General features: G+C 48.1%; 1 protein-coding gene across 3 annotated transcripts in view; it reads right to left on the bottom strand.

Annotated features, from left to right (window-relative positions):
• The window catches only part of TSPAN9 (tetraspanin 9), a 203,105-nt gene that overhangs the window by 177,568 nt on the left and 5,407 nt on the right, over positions 1–20,130 (bottom strand). For 2 of the 3 annotated variants that reach the window (XM_074403394.1, XM_039461664.2), the window contains exon 2: positions 19,329–19,395. The exons of the other annotated variant lie outside the window; for it this stretch is intronic. In XM_074403394.1, the coding sequence (XP_074259495.1) occupies positions 19,329–19,395 (67 nt within the window). The remainder of the gene's footprint in view (positions 1–19,328; positions 19,396–20,130) is intronic. 3 annotated transcript variants of the gene reach the window in all.

Here is a 20,130-nt window from a genome sequence, read left to right as displayed (position 1 = left end):
ATCAGAGTTCATGCAGCTAGGATTCTTAGGGCAGAATACCAGAGAAGAGAGGACTGCACCGTGAGAGTACAGAGAGACTTGCAGAAGAGTACCCTGGAATCTCTGGCTGATCTGAACACCAGTGGGGTGAAACCCGCAAGACTGAGAAAAGAAACACCGGAAAGCAACAGGCCCAACAATCTGTGGAGCACACACAGGGCCAGAAAGAGTTTACATTCCCACCAGCAAGAGTACACAGACCTCAAAAACACAGCACATTCGGTAGAATCCTCAGAAGGGTGTTGCCTTACTAGTGAGGCTAAATGAGCCCTAGACTAAAGGCTGGTCTGGATCTACCCTAACAAAGCTTGACAGCAAACTTAAATGTATGAAACATTTGGGCTTAAATGTATGAACAATCCAGCCCAAGTAATTTAAACAATGCCAGGATAAAGTCCAACACTATTCAAGGAAATATAACAAAACTCAGTACCCATCAATGTGAAATTTACAGTATCTGGGCATCCAATTAAAAATTAGTAGACATGCCAGGCGCGGTGGCTCAAGCCTGTAGTCCCAGCACTTTGGGAGGCCGAGGCGGGCAGATCACAAGGTCAAGAGACCGAGACCATCCTGGTCAACATGGTAAAACCCCGACTCTACTAAAAATACAAAAAATTAGCTGGGCATGGTGGCGCGTGCCTGTAATCCCAGCTACTCAGGAGGCTGAGGCAGGAGAATTGCCTGAACCCAGGAGGCGGAGGTTGTGGTGAGCCGAGATCACGCCATTGCACTCCAGCCTGGGTAACAAGAGCAAAACTCCATCTCAAAAAAAAAAACAAAAAAAAAAAAAAAAAAAAAATTAGTAGACATTCAAAGAAGCAGAAAAATATGGAGGAAAATCACAAGAAGGATAAAAATCAATCAACAGAACAAACCCTAAAATGACAGCGATGATGAAATGAGTAGACAAAGATGAAAAAAACAAGTATTGTAAGCATGCTCCAAATGCTCAAGAATGCAGAGGAAAACAATCAACATGACGAGGAGACAAAGGTATGACAAAAGACTCAAATGGAATGTCTAGAGATGGAAAATACAACATCAGAAATAAATACACTAGAGGGAATAATTTAACATGAGATTACCCACTGGAGAAGATCAGTGCGCTTGAAGACACAGCAATAGAAACTATTCAAAATGAAGCACAGGAGGAAAAAATACTGAAAAAAAACAAAAAAACAAAAAAAAAAAACAGAACATCAGCAACCTATAGGACAGTATCAAACAGTCAAATATCCATCTAATTGGGTTACCAGAAAGAGAAGTAGAGATGGAAAAATAGTTAAACAACAGCTGAGCGAACTTTCAAATTTGCTAAAACAATGCAGTTAAGAGATAAAATAGGCCAGGGACCAGGGCTCAAGCCTGTAATCCCAGCACTTTGGGAGGCCAAGGCAGGTGGATCATTTGACGTCAGGAGTTCAAAATCAACCTGGGCAACATAGTGAAACTGTCTCTACTAAAAATACAAAAATTAGCCAGGTGTGGTGACACACACCTGTAGTCACAGCTACTTGGGAAGCTGAGGCACGAGAATCATTTGAACCCAGGAAGCTGAGGTTGCAGTGAGCCAAGATCACTCCACTGCACTCCAGGCTGGGCAAGAATGAGACTCTTTAAAAAAAAAAAAAAAAGAGAGAGAGAGAAAACAATGCTGGATCCGGAAAGCAATTCAAGTTAAGGTCGATCACACTGAGAACAAAGAAAAATGAAACCTCATGGTTGGGAAAGAAGAAACAGCTACAAGTAACTTGGCATTACAGAAACAATACAAAAAAAAGTGACTCTAAGTGGATAACAATGAGGCTGGATGCGAGCAGAAGTCTGTCCCCAGCAGGCTCTGTAGGTCTCATGCAGTCACTCAGCCCTCACTTGCACACCAAGGATGAACCACCTTGTTCTAGACAGCTGCAACTGATTTTCTGAACTGAAAGGCAAACTTGGCAGTTTTCCTAACCGGAGGGTCCTGAGAACAGAAGCAAGGTCTGAGATCCAAGTGTAACAGCTGAGCCCTCAGCCTGCCCCCTCTTCATGGGAACAACCCGGCTGAGACAGGTCCATAGGTGGACCCCATTTGGAACAAAGATAGCGGCGACGAAAACATTCTACCCTTTTTTAAGGTTTTTCTCCCTGAAACTCCTGGAATCAGGTAACTCTTGAGCCAGAAAGGACTTCATGGATCATAAACTCCTCACTTGACAGATGGAAAAAATCTGAGTCACCAAGAAATGACATGACTTGCCCCAGGCCAGCTGGGGGCCCTGACTCCCAGCGGGAGGCTGTTCCCACTGACGGGCTCTGCTGGTCACATCCGGCTGCACTCTGGCACTCTGTACTGCTCTGGCCGACATCTTGCATGCGTGCACATCTACACATGCGTGTCTCCACACGTCCACACTAGCTACTCAGGGGCAAAGACAGATCGTGGCATCACTGAGCTCCTCAGCTTCCACGGAGGAGGTGCTCACACACGTCTCCCTCATGGGCGCTGAATGAAAGGTGCGTCTCTGCCCGACTCTGGGGAAAGGAGGAAGGGATGAGGGCTCCCCAAGGATTTGAGGCCAGACCTGTCCCTAGCCTGATGTGAGAGAAGGACAGAGAAATTGAAAGAGACATTGGAGAGACAGTCTGAGGCACCATCCCAGCCAATGGTTGTTGCCAGGCAACTCCCCCAGAGGCATGGATGGTGGGGGGGGGGGTTCCTCTGGGCTCTAAGTCCTGCTCCTTATCAGATTGGCCCTGGGCCATCACTGTACTTGCCATCCAGGAAGTCACAGAAGAGGAAGAGGAAATCGTCTTGAACTTTCCCTGTTCCCCTGCCCCCTCCCTGCCATAGTCCCCTCCCTCAGCCCCATCGTCTTTGTGGGTTCTGAGGTTAAGAATGAGAAAATTCTTAGGCTGTTCCTGGAGCCTCGATTTTTATCTTCCTTCCATTCTGGTCAATTCTCAGAAGCCAGTGGCTGGGAATGCCAGAGAGCTCTGAGCCCAGACCACCAAACCCAAAATAGCTCCACACGTGCCTCTCTCAAGTCTCCATGGATTTGGCCATTTCTGGTGTCTGTTTTCCTCCAAAGCTGCCCACAGACTCCACTGGGAGCTCTGAGATGCCCTTGGGTGGAGCTGACCAAGACAGAGGCAAGCATGGGAAGGGGAGAGAAATGACAGAATCTGGGTCATAATCCAGAAAGCCTGGCTCTAGCCTCCTCTGCTCCACTGCCCAGATACCCAAGGAAAGGCAGCCTCAGTATCCTCAGCTGTGAGGATTTCTGAGCAGAAATTCAACAGCCTCGCCACCTCCTTTGGGAAAGGCAGCATAACTCCCCTCCCAGAGCCATGGACACTTTCACAAGGAGCTCCTGACTTAAGAAAGATCTTCACCGCCTCTCCTCAGATGTTCAAAACCCCCACGATATGAAGCAAGCAAGTGTTCTAAGTATCCTGAGGAAATGGACGAGGTTAGGGACACAGCTCTCAGATCACAAGTGCTGTATTCATTCACTCAAAAAATATTTGTGTAGGCCGGACGTGGTGGCTCATGCCTGTAATCACAGCACTTTGGGAGGCTCAGGCGGGCAGATCACGAGGTCAAGAGACCGAGACCATCCTGGCCAACATGGTAAAACCCCATCTCTACTAAAAAAATACAAAAATTAGCTTCAGCCTCCTGTAGTCCCAGCTACTCAGGAGGCTGAAGCAGGAGAATTGCTTGAACCAGGGAGGCAGAGGTTGCAGTGAGCCAAGGTCGCACCACTGCACTCCAGCCTGGCACCTGGAGACACAGCGAGACTCTGTCTCAAAATATAAAAAACTGTGTGTCCAGCAGGTGCCAGGCAATGAGAAAACAGTGAAAGCACCAGTGAACAGAAAACCAAGGCTGCTGCTCTTCAGGAGGAACAAAGAGACAGTGTACAAGAGATACTTAGGGGAGATGTTAGAAATCCCCCTGCCTATGAGAACGTCAGGGAGAACCGCACAAGTCCCGGGCCTGTAAGTCAGCTCTCTGACAGGCAGCGCAGACCCTGGAGTCGTGGGGAATCGGGACTGGAGGCAGCTGCAAGGTCTCAGAAACACCAGGGTGCACAGACCAGTCCCTACAGCACTGGGTTTAGGATATGGCAGTATCTGGTTTAGTTCCTGATAGGAATCAAGAATATATTAAAGATAATTGATTTTAGCCAGGCACGGTGGTTCATGCCTGTAATCCCAGCACTTTGGAAGGCCAAGGTGGGTCGATTAATTGAGGCTGGGAGTTCAAGACCATCCTGACCAATAAGGAGAAACCTCGTCTCTACTAAAAATACAAAATTAGCCAGGCGTGGTGACACATGCCTGTAATCCCAGCTACTCAGGAGGCTGAAGGAGGAGAATTGCTTGAACCCAGGAGGTGGAGGTTGCTGTGAGCCGAGATCACGCCATTGCACTCCAGCCTGGGCAACAAGAGCGAAACTCTGTCTCAAAACCAAACAAACAAACAACACACACACACACACACACACACACACACACACAAATACAAGATAACTTGACTTAAAACAACCACCCAAAAAATAGATATTCTCTTCCTAGGTGTTTCTTTAAAGCCATGCCCTCATCCTATGAACACCTATGAGGACTGCTTGGCAGGAATTTTCTTGGAGGGGGTTGGGCAGGTCCCTGGAGTCTTCTACTCTGCTACAGTTTCCACAGAAGGAAAACGTTTGGGAATTACTCTTCTAGACGCAATGTTGGGCAAGGTGCAGAAAGAAAGCAGGAATCAGGAATCTGGGAGTGGCCTGACCCTCTCTTAGATTTCATCTTCAAAGGCCATGCAGAGCCACTGCCACTGGGGGAAACAGGATGCCTCTCCAGAGGCTGTGGCATTTTAAGAGAAGGCTCCTAGGCTGGGCGTGGTGGCTCACTCATGCCTGTAATCCCAACCCTTTGGGAGGCGGAAGCAGAAGAATCTCTTAAGGCCAGGAGTTCAAGACCGGTCTGGACAACATACTGAGACCCCATCTATGCAAATAAGTAATAATTAGGCATGATAGTGCACACCTGTGGTCCCAGCTACTCAGGAGGCTGGGGCAGGAGGACTGCTTGATCCCAGGAGTTGGAGGCTGCAGTGAGCTATTATTGCACTACTACACTCCAGCATACATAACAGTGCGAGACCCTGTCTCTAAATAAATACAAATCAACAATAAAACAAAGCAAATCAAGCCAAGACTCCTGAAAACCAAAGAGCTTCCAAAACAACAAACATCTAATGGCAAGGGTTCTGCCACCTGGCCAAGCTAGTGAAGAGGCATTTTAAGGTGGGGAGGGGAGGGGTCTCTCCCTCAATCCCTCCAACTGTGATTGGCCCAGCTCAGTTTCTTTCCATAGCTGTAACTCACTATCCCCCTTCCTATCTCCCATCAACAAATATCTGTTAAGGCCTACTGTGTCAGGCACTCTTCTAATGAGGGATCTGTTAGATCCACACTCTGTTCCCTACAACAGAAACTCATGGCTGGGTTGGGGGTGGCGTCAGGCAGCCTCCAGCCCCATCCACCTTCTGCAGCAGGGTCAGGATCTGCAGCTGATGCCCTCCCCACTGCCCTGAGGGCACTCAGACTCACCAGCTTTTATAGGTGAGCTGGAGACCACACCCTGCCTCTCCAAGTTTCTCCCTGTGGTCAAATTCACCTTCTCCCTTGCCCCAGAATCAGGATGGGGCTCACACTCAAGATCCCTACTGCCCCCACTCCTCACCCCAAAGACAGAGTCAAATCCATCTACTTCAGCTGATGGGCGTAGAACAACCAAAGACACCTGCAAGGTGGACCCAGGAAACCCCACTGCCAGTCCATCTTCCAGAACTAGGGCAATTCTGTGGCTTCCCTTCTTGGCATAAGTGTGTCCTACAATTAGTGTCAGCATCCCAAAGGCCACCAAGCCAAAGGTATTCCCAGAGAAGACAGTGTGTAAGATTCAGGTCAACTCCAGGACTGAATGCTTTCCATGTTCTGGGTTCAATCTGAACATCAGGATGTGAGCCCCTTGCAGGGAGAGGCCCAGCCTGCAGCGTCCAGGTCAAGAGCAGGCTCTAAGCACTCGCCAGTTACCCCAGACCTGGGTGTGGTGGCAGGGAGGCCTGCCTACTCATTTCTAACCTCCCTCTCAGCCAGCCAAGGGTGGCCCCTCTGAGAAAGTCACATACCTGCTCCAGAGATGTCACTACTGTGCTCCTGAAGAACCAGCCTCAGAGCCCAGGGGGTCTACTGAGCATCCTCGGGGAAGGACCATCCTTATCCTTACAGGGACATCCGATGTGCCAAACAACCAAGACTCATTTGGATAAGCAGTGAGTAAGGTGGAGATGAAAGTGGGTGTTGTCATTTTTTAACGTCAAATTAGGTGTGACCATACAGCAGTGAGAGCTCCCTGCTGGGTCAAGGCAGGCACCTCCTCTGGGTCCTCCACGGAAAGCTCTGGCTGCATCTATGGCAATCTTATCCCTTCCTCCTCGGCTTGCTGCCTTCAGAGCCCACTGCTGGGTGTTATAGGTGCTGCAGGACTGGGCCCTTGGGAGCTATGAGGGATTTGGGTAAAAGAGAAATAGACATTTGTAGCCATGAGCAGAAAGAGCTAGGGACTGACCTAACTCTACACTTGGCTAAAGCTCTCTTATCACACAGAGCACCTGGGCCAAAAGACACTTGAGACCCTTGAGGAATCAAAGTGCCCAATAATGACTTACTGAGTCACTGACAGTATGACTTGAGCATGCGGGAGTCAAATCCATCCTCACAGCACGGAGAACCAGTAACAGAGGGGTTGGGGGGGGGGTGGGGACCTGAGCAGAGAAGTAAGGAGTCAGGGGAGGGCCTCGCAGGTCTCTGCTTCTGGGGAATTTACCTGCTATAGGCCTCAAGCTAGTAAACCCTCAGTTGGAGCAGGCTGAGGAGCTCCATCCAGTTTTTTCCAATTCTTTGGCCAAAAGCAGTTGCTGAGGTTTCTTTTCTTGTCTGTGATGCCAGATTTCTCAAAAGTTTATAGAGTCAGCATTGCATGTTTTTGTCAACACTAAGCACTGATTAATATGAAACCTGTCAGCTGATCAGCTCATTAACCCTGCAACAGGAGTGCAACGCTGGCACCCACAAGTCACCCAGATGGACTGGGGAGCTCCCAAGGGTGCTGTGGTACCAGGCCGTGCTCCCTTCCCCATCACGGCCTTCAGCAGCTCTCTCCCACAGCACAGTGGAGGAGGCCAGCCCAGAGGCTGAGTTGTAGGGGTGCAGGACGCTTTCACAGTGAACCTTTTCAGCCACAAAACATTTACTTACCAAAAGCTGCTGAGAGGGAGCAAGGAGACAATAAAACACCAAGGGTTTTCAAACTCGAAAGCCCACTCTGCCTTTGTTCTTATTTGATGAATGCACAAACCACCCAGCAGTTGACAGGCAAAAGAACACTGCTGCACAGGAAAGTGCATTTCATCAGGTCCAGCCTCACGTCTCCAGGGAGAGGTAAGTTTGATGAATGATTGGCGCTGGGGAGAACTTTTCCACCGGCAGCTCCACTGCAGCATCCTCTAAGCTGGGGTTTGGGGATTCATTAATGACCCATCACTGGCTCTTCCACTGCCTCCTCCTGCCTCCCTGCCATTGGTGACATTTCACAGGAAGGGAAGAGCCACTAAGGCAGGTGATGAGAAAACTAAATGTAAAAACGAACACCTTGTGGGAAGTCACAATATCAAGTCCATTGTGAGTTGCCTTAGAAGGAAAAGTGAAGTCTGTGAATCACATAGGCCTGGGTCCTCTTATTTCACATCCGAGGTTATGAGGGGAAGGGAAGGAAGCCTGGAGCATAGTTGTTGGACAAATGAATGAATAAAATCCCAGCAGAGGCCTAGGCCTGGAAGGCCGGACTAGCTCTGTTAAAGACCTATTGCTCACTAACATTTTTCAGAGATGCCATGAAAATTAGCAGGAACACCAAAAGCAATGGCAACAAAAGCCAAAATAGACAAATGGGATCTACTTAAGAGCTTCTGTACAGCAAAAGAAACTATCATTAGAGTAAACTGGCAACCAACAGAATGGGAGAAATTTTTTGCAATCTACCCATTTGACAAAGGGCTAATAGCCACAATCTAAAAAGAACTTAAATTTACAAGAAAAAAACCCCATCAAAAAGTAGGCGAAGGATATAACAAACACTTTTCAAAAGAAGACATTTACGTGGCCAACAAACATATGAAAAAAAGCTCATCATCACTAGTCATTAGAGAAATGCAAATCAAAACCACACTGAGATACCATCTCACGCCAGTTAGAATGGTGATCATTAAAAAATCTGGAGATGGCCGGGCGCGGTGGCTCAAGCCTGTAATCCCAGCACTTTGGGAGGCCGAGGCGGGTGGATCACAAGGTCGAGAAATCGAGACCAACCTGGTCAACATGGTGAAACCCCGTCTCTACTAAAAATACAAAAAATTAGCAGGGCATGGTGGCGCGTGCCTGTAATCCCAGCTACTCAGGAGGCTGAGGCAGGAGAATTGCATGAACCCAGGAGGCGGAGGTTGCGGTGAGCCGATATCATGCCATTGCACTCCAGTCTGGGTAACAAGAGGGAAACTCCGTCTCAAAAAAAAAAAAAAAAAAAAAAAAAAAAAAAAAAAAAAAATCTGGAGATGGCCGGGCGCGGTGGCTCAAGCCTGTAATCCCAGCACTTTGGGAGGCCGAGGCGGGTGGATCACGAGGTCGAGAGATCAAGACCATCCTGGTCAACATGGTGAAACCCCGTCTCTACTAAAAATACAAAACATTAGCTGGGCATGGTGGCACGTGCCTGTAATCCCAGCTACTCAGGAGGCTGAGGCAGGAGAATTGCTTGAACCCAGGAGGCGGAGGTTGCGATGAGCCGAGATCGTGCCATTGCATTCCAGCCTGGGTAACAAGAGCGAAACTCCGTCTCAAAAAAAAAAAAAAAAAAAAAAAAAAAAAAAATCTGGAGACAACAGATGCTGGAAAGGATGTGGAAAAATAGGAACGCTTTTACACTGTTGGTGGGAGTGTAAATTAGTTCAACCATTGTGGAATACGGTGTGGCGATTCCTCAAGGATCTACAAATAGAAATACCATTTGACCCAGCAATCCCATTATTGGGTCTATACCCAAAGGATTATAAAACACTCTACTAAAAAGACACATGCACACGTATGTTCATTGCAGCACTGTTTACAATAGCAAAGACTTGGATCCAACCCAAATGCCCATCAAAAATAGACTGGACAGGGAAAATGTGGCACATATACACCATGAAATACTATGCAGCCATAAAAAACAATGAGTTCACATCCTTTGCAGGGACGTGGATGAACCTGGAAACCATCATTCTCAGCAAACTGACACAAGAACAGAAAACCACACACCGCATGTTCTCACTCATAAGTTGGTATTGAACAATGAGAACACATGGACACAGGGAGGGGAACATCACACACTGGGGCCTTCCAGGGGGTAGGAGGGCTAAGGGAGGGATAGCAAGGGGTGAGGGGATTGGGGAGGGATAACATTAGGAGAAACACCTAATGTAGGTGACAGGGGGATGGAGGAAGCAAACCACCATGGCATGTGTATACCTACATAACAAACCTGCACGATCTGCTCATGTACCCAGAACTTACAATTTTAAAAATGGGAAAAAAATAAACATAAAAGAAAATTGAGAGATCCAAGATGGCTGATCACTAGCAACTCGGGATTGCAGCTCCCAATAAAAGCGCAGAGAACGAGAGGACGCCACACTTTCAGACGAATTTTTGTTGCTCACGCACCAGGAGATTCCCAGCGGAGGAGCCCCAATGGGTCGCCAGCGCGACTCTTGTGGCCGGCGAGGCGGTTTTGCCACTGCCTTGGGGCGGTGGTTCTTGGTGCAGAGTCAGAAAAGCACCATCAATCTTAACACCACTGATTTAGTCGGCGCAGTGGGTTGCTCAGATATTAGTGCTAGGAATCGACAAGTTGGACGTCCACTCAGAAACCCAGTTATAAAGATGGTAATTATAAAGAACACAGATGAATAAATCTATAACGAAGGGAAGAAACCAGCCTAAAAAGGCTGAGAATACCCAAGATCAGAACGCCTCTCCCTCTACAGGTGATCACAGTTCCTCATGAGCAACAGAACAAGGCCTGATGGAGAACAAGTGTGTTCCATCAACAGAAGCCAGCTTCAAAAGGTGGAGGATAAGAAACTTCTGTGAGTTAAAAGAACTTGTTCTAACCCAATGCAAAGAAACTAAGAACTTTGAAAAAAGGTTTGACGAAATGTTAACAAGAATACACAATTTAGAGAGGAATATAAGTGAATTAATGGAGCTGAAAAACACGAGAACTTCGCGAACAATGCACAAGTTTTAACAGCTGAATTGATCAAGCAGAAGAAAAGATATCAGAGGTCGAAGACCAACTTAATGAAATAAAACAAGAAGACAAGATGAGAGAAAAAAGGATAAAAAGGAACAAGCAAAGTCTCCAAGAAAATGGGACTATGTGAAAAGACCTAATCTACGTTTGATAGGTGTACCTGAATGTGACGAAGAGAATCAATCCAAGCTGGAAAATACGCTTCAGGATATTATTCAGGAAAACTTTCCCAACCTAGTAAGGCAGGACAATATTCAACTCCAGGTAATACAGAGAACACCACAAAGATATTCCTCAAAAAGACCAACCTTAAGGCACATAATCGCCAGATTCACCAGGGTTGAAATGAAAGAGAAAATACTGAGGGCAGCCAGAGAGAAAGGTAGGTTACCCACAAAGGGAAGCCTATCAGACTTAACAGCGTATCTCTCAGCAGAAACCCTACAAGCCAGAAGAGAGTGGGGGCCTATATTCAACATCCTTAAAGAAAAGAACTTTCAACACAGAATTTCATATCCAGCCAAACTAAGCTTCATAAGCGAAGGAAAAATAAAATCTTTTGTGAACAAGCAAGCACTCAGAGATTTCATCACCACCAGGCCTGCTTTACAAGAGCTTCTGAAAGAACCACTACACATAGAAAGGAACAAACAGTATCAGCCTTTCTAAAAAATACCAAAAAGAGTATCAACATAATCAAGAATTTACATCAACTAATGGGCAAAACAGCCAGCTAACATTAAATGGCAGTATTAAACTCATATATATTATTAATTCTAAATTTAAATAGCCTAAATCCCCCAATCCAAAGACACAGGCAAAAAAAGCCAAACTCCATTGGTATGCTGCGTCCAGACCCATCTCACATGCAAGGATACACAAAGACTCAAAATAAAGGGATGGAGAAAGATTTACCAACCAAATGGAGAGCAAAAATAAATAAATAAAAAGCAGGAGTTGCAATTTTTGCCTCTGATAAAATAGACTTTAAAGCAACAAAGATCAAAAGAAGCAAAGAAGGATATTACATAATGATAAAAGGATCAATGCAACAAGAAGAGCTAAAGATCCTAAATATATACACACCCAGTACAGGAGTACCCAGATAGATAAGGCTCATAAAGAGACTTAAACTCCCACACAATAATAGTGGGAGACTTCAACATCAATACTAAACAGATCAATGAGGCAGAAAATTAACGATATCCAGGATTTGAACTCAGATTCGGAACAAGTAAACGTAATTTATATAACTCTTCACTTTAAATACACAAAATATACACTCTTATCAGTACCACATCACACTTACTTACAGGTTTAAATGAAATATTGGTTGGCTGCTTGTTTGTTATTTTCCCCCGTCAGCTTTTTTTTCATGTCTCTATTATTAAGCACAATTATAGGCATACCCATTTTTAGATTGCATTCCAGCCCAAGCAATAAAGCGACACCCCCATTCTCTCTCCCTCTTCCTCTTTCTCCTTCTCCTTCATTCTTTTATTATTCTTTTTCTTTCTCCTTTTTCCTTTAAAAAAAAAAAAAAGAAAGGAACGAAAATTAGCCGGGAGTACCAAGAAAAGCTCTTGGCAGCTTGCAGAGGGCAGGAAGGTCCGACTTCTACAGCTCTTGGAGCCAAAGGGCAGGAGAGACACTGTCTACTACAAAGCCCAAACCTCTGCCAGCACTAGCCGCATGCACAACACACTGACTCCACTTCAAAGGACACCCAACATGAAGATCAAGTGTTTGCCAGTTTCCCTGGAGGACCCATCTGGGGGCAAACAGCGAGCTGGGAGAAGAAGGAGTTTGCACTATCTTCCAAAGATCTGTGGGGTCTATTCCTCATGCTTCTGGGCACAGGGAGGGACTGCACTTACACATCCTCCCCACCTGGAACATACATACCTTTCCTGTGCTGTGGCCAGTCATCCCACCAAGAGGTAGAGTCTGCCCACCCCTGGAGTTCTGCTGGTCCCAAGACTTGCTTTTACCAGCAGTCAACAGACATTGTGTGTGTGAGGCTTCAGAGCCTAGACCTTAAGAGGTCTTGTAGATTGTGGACTGTTTTCACCTGAACAGTGTGTAGGAGGCATCAGAGCCTAGACCTTAAGAGATCTTGTAGATTGTGGATTGTTTTCACCTGAACAGTGTGTAGGAGGCATCAGAGCCTAGACCTTAAGAGATCTTGTAGATTGTGGATTGTTTTCACCTGAATGTAGGAGGCATCAGCACCTAGACCTTAAGAGGGCTTGTAGATTGTGGATTGTTTTTACCTGAGTGGTGTGTAGGAGGCGTCAGAGCCTAGACCTTAATAGGGCTTGTAGATTGTGGATTGTTTTTACCTGAGCGGTGCATAGGAGGCGTCAGAGCCTAGACCTTAAGAGATCTTGTAGATTGCGGGTTGTTTTCACCTGAACAGTATGTATGAAGCATCAGAGCCTAGACCAGGCGTCCCCAAACTTTTTACACAGGGGGCCAGTTCACTGTCCCTCAGACCGTTGGAGGGCCGCCACATACTGTGCTCCTCTCACTGACCACCAATGAAAGAGGTGCCCCTTCCTGAAGTTCGGTGGGGGGCCGGATAAATGGCCTCAGGGGGCCGCATGCGGCCCGTGGGCCGTAGTTTAGGGACGCTTCGCCTAGACCTTAAGAAGGCTGGTAGATTGTTTTCACCTGAAAGGCTAGTTTCCTTGACAGTGAGAAACCATGAGGCAGTGAAGCCCAGATGACAGCCAGCACCAACCACCAGATAAATGAAATGAAGCTCCCTTGGAGTGTCCAGGCCCTGCAGAGCCACCAGCTGACTGCTACCACATTAATAAGCCCAGGCGAGACCACAGAGACCAGCCCAAAAGGCTAACCCACAAAACTGGAAGCAAAGAAAATGGTGTTTGTGTTGATCCACTATATTTTGGGGTGGTCTATTATGCAGCATAGATCTCAGTAATGAATGGAACAAAATCCATTCAGCAAGTCTGTGTGGCTATGGAAAATGAAGTTGGTCTGAATGCACTTACGTGAATGGGCAAAACAGTAAACTGAATACAATTCTATTTATGGCAATGGAGAAGATAAATGGATGAAGAGCTGGATGCTAGCCTACCACAGAAATTATCTGGAAAGAATACAAACCGAAGTATTAACAGTGATTATCTCTGACGAGTAGGATTAGGGAAGATTTTCCTTTTCTACAATTTATGTAATGTTTGGATATTATAATGAGTATTATTTTGCAACAAAAAAGTGTGCTTATTTATTTATTTATTTAGAGAGAGAATCTCACTCCGTTGCCCAGGCTGGAGTACAATGGTGTGATCATAGCTCACGGTAACCTCAGACTCCCAGGCTCAAGCAACCGTCCCGCCTCAGCCTCCTGAGTGGCTGGGACTACAGGTAGGCATGCCTGGCTACATTTTTTTAATTTTTTGTAGAGTCAGGGTCTTGCTATGTTGCCCAGGCTGGTCTCAAACTCCTGAGCTCAACTGATCCTACCACCTTGGCCCCCTAGAGTGCTGGGAATATAGGCATGAGCTACGACACCAAGCCAAAAGGATGCTTTTTGAAAAATATTCACCTTGAATTCTGCTACAATCTAATTTTTCCTATAATGTCCCTTTTCAGTCTGTCACTCCACTGTTCAAAGATCAACACTGGCTCCCACCACCAGCCTCCTGCATCCGAGCTGCTCCGAGCAGCATGCCAAGTACCCCAGAGGGAAGAGCTCACCCTCTCCTGTGGGCCACACCTGTTCCCACGCCAACCAAGCTCCCAGCCAGCACCACAACCCCTCAGAGACCCTTCTCTTCCCTCCCTAAATCCCAGCCCTCCCTCAAGGTCCAGCCTGATACCCGCTGAGTTTCTCCATGGATGCTAAAAGTTCCACCAACCCTGTCCTGAATTGCAAGGTTTCCAAATGTTCTTCTCTCAGCGCTACGGGCACAAACTGCTCCGTCCAAGAGACCTTCACAGACACAGGCCACCACCAGCTCCAGCTTCTCTGGCCAACAGTGGGGGCAGGCAGAGCCAAGACAGGTTGTTCCAGCCCCCTCCCCTCTCTGCGGCCCACAGCCTGGATGATGGGTGACAGCCAGGCCTGGGGCTTTCCCCCCAGTCCCACCCATCCCCACCAGCAAGTCAGTGGAAGCTAATTTGAAATGGCTGCTAATTTGGAATGACTCACACCATGGGTGATGCTGTAAGCGCTCCCAGGTCCCACATGCTACAGACAGCACTCAAAATGGTCGAACAAATCCAAACACTGGCTTCATACCTAATTGCTTTCCTGGGGGACCCGATGGCTCAGGTCTCTGCAATCTGTATGTCCAGTTTTTAAACAAAGCTGTTTAGAATCTCCCAGGATTAAGACAAGTGGAAAATTGCAAGCTCGGACCTCTACCTCATTTTCTCTAAAACAAAACATGTCATTCTGCATGTTCACACACCCGGAAAGACATAGTTCATTCAAACTCAGATGGGCGCCCTGCCCCTCTGAGCCCTCCTGCAGGGCCTGGCCCAGAGAGGGGCCTGGGGACTTGCTGAGGCAGGATCTTCTCCAGCTGTGCCTGGCACCACCACCCCCAAGGGCTTGTCGGAGAGCTCTGGGCCCCTAAGCCTCAGTCTCCCCACTGGCAGGTGGCCAGGGGAGAGGCTGTCAGCAGGGCTCCCAGGTACTTCATCCAGGTTTTACCCTGCCCTCTAAGGGGAAGGCACTCACATCACAGGTTTATACTGACTTTTTTTTTTTTTTTTTTCCTGAGATGGAGTCTTGCTCTGTTGCCCAGGCTGGAGTGCAGTAGCTGATCTCGGCTCCCTGCCACCTCACCTCCCGGGTTCAAGCAATTCTCCTGCCTCAGCCTTCTGAGTACCTGGTATTACAGGTGTGCACCACCACACCCAGCTAATTTTGTCACTTTAGTAAAGATGGGATTTCACCATATTGGCCAGGCTGCTCTCAAACTCCTGACCTCATGATCTACCTGCCTGGACCTCCCAAAGTGCTGGGATTGCAGGTGTGAGCCACCGTGCCCAGACCTTTTTTTTTCTTGAGACAGGGTCTCACTGTCACCTAGGCTGGAATGCAGTGTTGCGATCATGGCTCACTGCAGCCTCAACTTTCTGGATTCAAGCAATCCTCCTGCCTCAGCCTCCCGAGTAGCTGGGACTACAGGCACACATTACCACACCTGACTAAATTTTTTTCTATTCTTATTAGAGACGAGGTCTCACTATGTTGTCCAGGCTAGTCTCAAGCAATGCCTCCACCTTGGCCTCTCAAAGTGCTGGGATTACAGGTGTGAGCCACTGTGTCTAGCCTATACTGATCTACTGAGATGCACACGTGGGCCACTCCACTAAGAGCCAAAACAATGCAGAGCACCCTCCCACCCAAACCCATGCAAGCACACCCAGCACACACATAAGGCAAGCATGCACATGGTCACTAACACACACACGTACGTGGCCACACCTTGTTTCAACCTTGCTTTGAGCATCCCTCCCACCCCAGCTCACTTCCCTCACCTGTTCACTGTCCTCAGCGGCCCTCTCCCTGACTCTGAACCTGACACACTCCCCACATTGCAAGGGGAGGGACCAGACTGTGTGTGTTCCCAGCAATATGTGCATCCCATGATTGGGGGAGGTGTGCCCGCCAGTGTACACACAGCCAAGATCACTGCGGACCAGGGCTGAAGGGGGTTGCCTCAGACACAGTTGGACTTTGTTCTAGCTGTATAATAATATATTCCCTTTAATTTTTGCTTGTAACCTGAAGGAGGGCCATTTTTCAAATTTGCACAAAGGTGCTGTAAGAGTTAGCAGCAGCCCTAAGCCACTAAGGCCAAGGCCAAGGCCTCATCAAGATCCTGTATCCCAAAGACCACAAGACCAAGACCCTACAGCCTTCCTGCAATAACAGCAAAGCCTCCCCAGCAGGTGGGGGGACTCCAGGGGCCACCTACTGAGCTTCCTGACTCTTCAGACCCCCTGGATTGCTCCCTACCCCTCTCTTTCCTGTTCCCATCACAAGATCAGATGTTCTAAAAAAATGCCAACCATCGAGAGTAGAAATGGTCATAAGACTCTCAGAAAGTGAGTGAATATTCAAAGTATCATCAGTTTCCAGCCATCCACCGTAAAGCACCATGTGGGAAAACAGAGGGCGGAAGGGGTGTGGTAAATCCAAGCACAGGTGATACTAAACAATGGACAGGCCAAAAAAAAAAAAAAAGTCTACATCTGGCTCCAAAGTGTGGACTGAAATGCACAGAGGATCCTGCTCCCAACTCCGGATGCCAGCAGAGGGGTTCTTTAGTCTCCTTCCCATTCTGATGAGCCCTCTCCTGGTTCAGGCTGAGACTCTGGTTCTGTTTTTGGTTTGAGAGCAAGGAGAGGGTTTGGAAGCTGACCTGCTCTAGGCAAATATTCTCATTTCGTTATGCTGTGGCTATGACTGGAGTTGAAACGATTAACATGCAGGGCTGGAGTCCAGCAATGGAGGCTTACTCCTTGCTGTCTCGGGCAGGGGCATGAAGAAGAGAGTTAAAACTAAAGCAGCAATAGAGCCATCAGCACAGGACAGAAGTCAGGCAGCAGGACCCTGCCACTTGCCACTCACGGGGCAGGGGGCCATCTCCGCAAACAACCTCCACCCCCAGTCCGACTCCTATCAGAAGTCAGCACCTCCAGTTTACTCATTAACTTGACTCTTTCCTCCTCCATCCACCTCCAGGCCAGAGGCCGAGAAGGCACTAGACAGAGGCAGAAGCCAGGCCCGGGACTGGAAGCCAAAACCCAGGCATGCCAACTCATGCCACCTCAGAAACCACCTCCCGCAGAGCCAGAAGGCACCTTAGCAATGGGTCACATAGCCTGCCACTTTTCAGGTGAAGAAACTGACCTGAAGAAAGCAATCACCTTGCCCAAGGTCAGATACCTGTCAGAGGTGGGAGCAGGGACCAGGACAAGAGCCTCCCACCTCAGAACCGGTCAACATCCCAGAGCATGGCTCCAGAGCATGACAAAAAATGTCAAAACCAAAGCCCCCTGGAGCCACAGCCATTAGAGAGGACCGATGTCCTGTCTGTCGGGGCCTCCACTCATGTCTCCTTCACTTGGGTTTCAATGCAGATGCACAGAAAGAAGATGGTCATCTGGATAGACACGGCTGGTAATGTCAGGGGCTGTCTGTGTCTCCCCAAAGCCAAACAGGCCTCCTGGGGAGCTCCTCACCAAGTTCTGTCTGGCAGGGCCCACCAGAAACAGGCCCCATAGGATGTGATAGGGCAGACATGCCACACAGCAGGACGGTCATTCCCTTGTCCTCAAGTCCTTCCCTCTGCCACCCGATCTTTTTTTTTTTTTTTTTTTTAATAGGGACAGAGTTTCACTATATTGCCCAGTCTGGTCTTCAACTTCTGCCTCAGCCCTCCCACCCCAGCTCACTTCCCTCACAACCCCAAAGTGCAGGGATTCCAGGCGTGAGCCACCGCTCCTGATCGGCTGCTGCCTGATCTTCACCAGACTAACTTTCCTCCACCCAAGCCCATGTGCCTGGCTGCACTGCACCATCCAGTGATAGGCGGTGCCTCAAATCCCAGAGCTGCAAGAATGTAAGCAGGCACCCATCTGGGCCCCAGGGAGGCGGGAGGAGGACTTAAAATGAGTTCTCAGGCATTCCTGCTGCAAGCAGGCTCGGGGAGGGACCTGGAGCAGATTCCCAGAGTGAGTTCAGAACAGCCTTGGATCTGCAGGAAACGCAGGCGCTGCACAGTCACAGCACCTGGGCTGCAGCCCCTGCTTCAGCTGACACTATGTCGGCCTTGGGTGCCGCTGCTGCTGCTGCTGCTAAAGTAAGAAGACATGACAGCTACCCCATGGGGCCTCGGCGAAAGTTAAATGAGTTAAATGAGATTTAAATTTTAACTTCATCTGAAGTTAAATTGGTTGTGGACATTTGTAAAGGGTCTAAAACTGAGTCTGATGATGATGACACGTATGAATACTGGCAATCCTAAGTATAATGGGCAAGGCATGGCAGGACAGTAAGAGGTTCCTGGCCACTCTTGGGCCACCAAATAATCCCTGCTGGAACTCACAGAGAATGTTTGGCAAGATGAGCCACCAGCCAGCAGCATTCTGCCTCCTCTCTCTGCTCCATGGACCACACCACTGGCTTCAGGGAAGATAAGATTTTACAAATCACCCAGCAGGGAGAAGCCGCAGGAGAAAACACACATAACTTAAAACATAAAAAGGCCCAGGTCAGTAAACAGCACCCCAAGGGAACCTGAATCAGCACCGTCCACCCCCACTGTCTGGCTGCCTGCTATGTAGTCTGGCACAGCGGGGTCCTTGATGCACGAGGGCTGGGAACAATGAATAAACCATCAGCAAGACCCCCAGGAGCCTGGAGGAGGAGAGCAGAGGACCCTGTAAAGGTCCTGGCAGAGGGCAGTGGGTATAGCAAAATGGAGGCACTGAGGATTGGCTAGGACTCCTACAGCTTCTCTCTGGCCTGTTGTGGGAGGCCTCTCCACCCTGGCTCTCGAGCCTGCTGGGAGGGGTCGGGAAGCAGGAAGTTACAGGCTTCTCCCTAGGCTTCCTCCACTCAAATAGGGTGGCCAAGAATCCAAGAGTGCCATCAGACACCAGTCAGAAACAGTGGGGGGGAGATAATCCTTGCCTGGACCCCAAAGCCCAATTTCAGGAGCTTAGAAAATCAAAGCCAGGAGTCAGGGCAGAAGGACAGCTAGAAAATGTCCGCCTCCTCTTCTATCCTCCGCAACCCACAGTTAAACGACAAGAAAGACCTTGACTTCAGATGGAGTTGATAACACACAGGCATTCAGAGGTTCTTCCCCACAATGGCCCAGACAAACACTGACCTGTTCTCTCTGAACTTCCTGAAAACACGATGGCTGCTGACAAATAAAAGAAGGTTCCAGGATATTCCTGCAGGAAGGCAAAAAATTAGGTCATCACTTTGGTATGAAGCCACTCTAAGGTGAACTCTATCCATCAAGGACCAGTCTTTGAGGCAGCAGTCCCCAATCAAGACACTGCTCACTCAACAAACAGAGAAGGCCAGAAATGGCACAGGAAGGCAGTGTGTTATGGCTACTCAGTTGGAAGTGGGCACCCAAGGCATTATGAGCAGAACCCATGCCCTGGCCCAGCAGGAAAGACATCTGCAATTGATTGGTGATGTCTGCAATGAGCAGTTACAGAAGTAACAGGATCCCCACCATGTCTTTGTTATCCCTGGAGTAGACCTTTGTCATCGAAGGATTTAATATTACAATTTTGGCCACTCACAAGTGACCCAAAGTTTCAAGACATGTAAAAGTATAACCTTACTGAGAAGTGTTTGAATCACATACACCATGTGGCCAACACGAAGGAACGGGCCACCGCGTTGTTTTCATCTCTACCACATTCAGTTACTCTTACGGAGCAATAAAAACCCTGCGGAAAACGGCCATCAAGTGAGAAATAAAACTGAAGCCGAAACTGAAAAAGCAGTTAACTTGGGGTGTGAGGACACATACAGGAAACATTTGATTCTGCAGAAACATGACTCCGGAGAAAGCCAGGCCCGTGAACACACACTGCTTATGGACACAAATTTGGGATGCTGGAAAGCGCAAGATTCACTGAGATCGTGAGGGGTCCACTGTGCCTACTCTG

The sequence above is a fragment of the Saimiri boliviensis genome, chromosome 7 (genome assembly GCF_048565385.1).
Source record: "Saimiri boliviensis isolate mSaiBol1 chromosome 7, mSaiBol1.pri, whole genome shotgun sequence".
In the NCBI taxonomy this organism is placed as follows: Eukaryota; Metazoa; Chordata; class Mammalia; order Primates; family Cebidae; genus Saimiri; species Saimiri boliviensis.
Note: the sequence above shows the minus strand (reverse complement) of the source record. Positions and strands in the feature narration are given on the sequence as shown.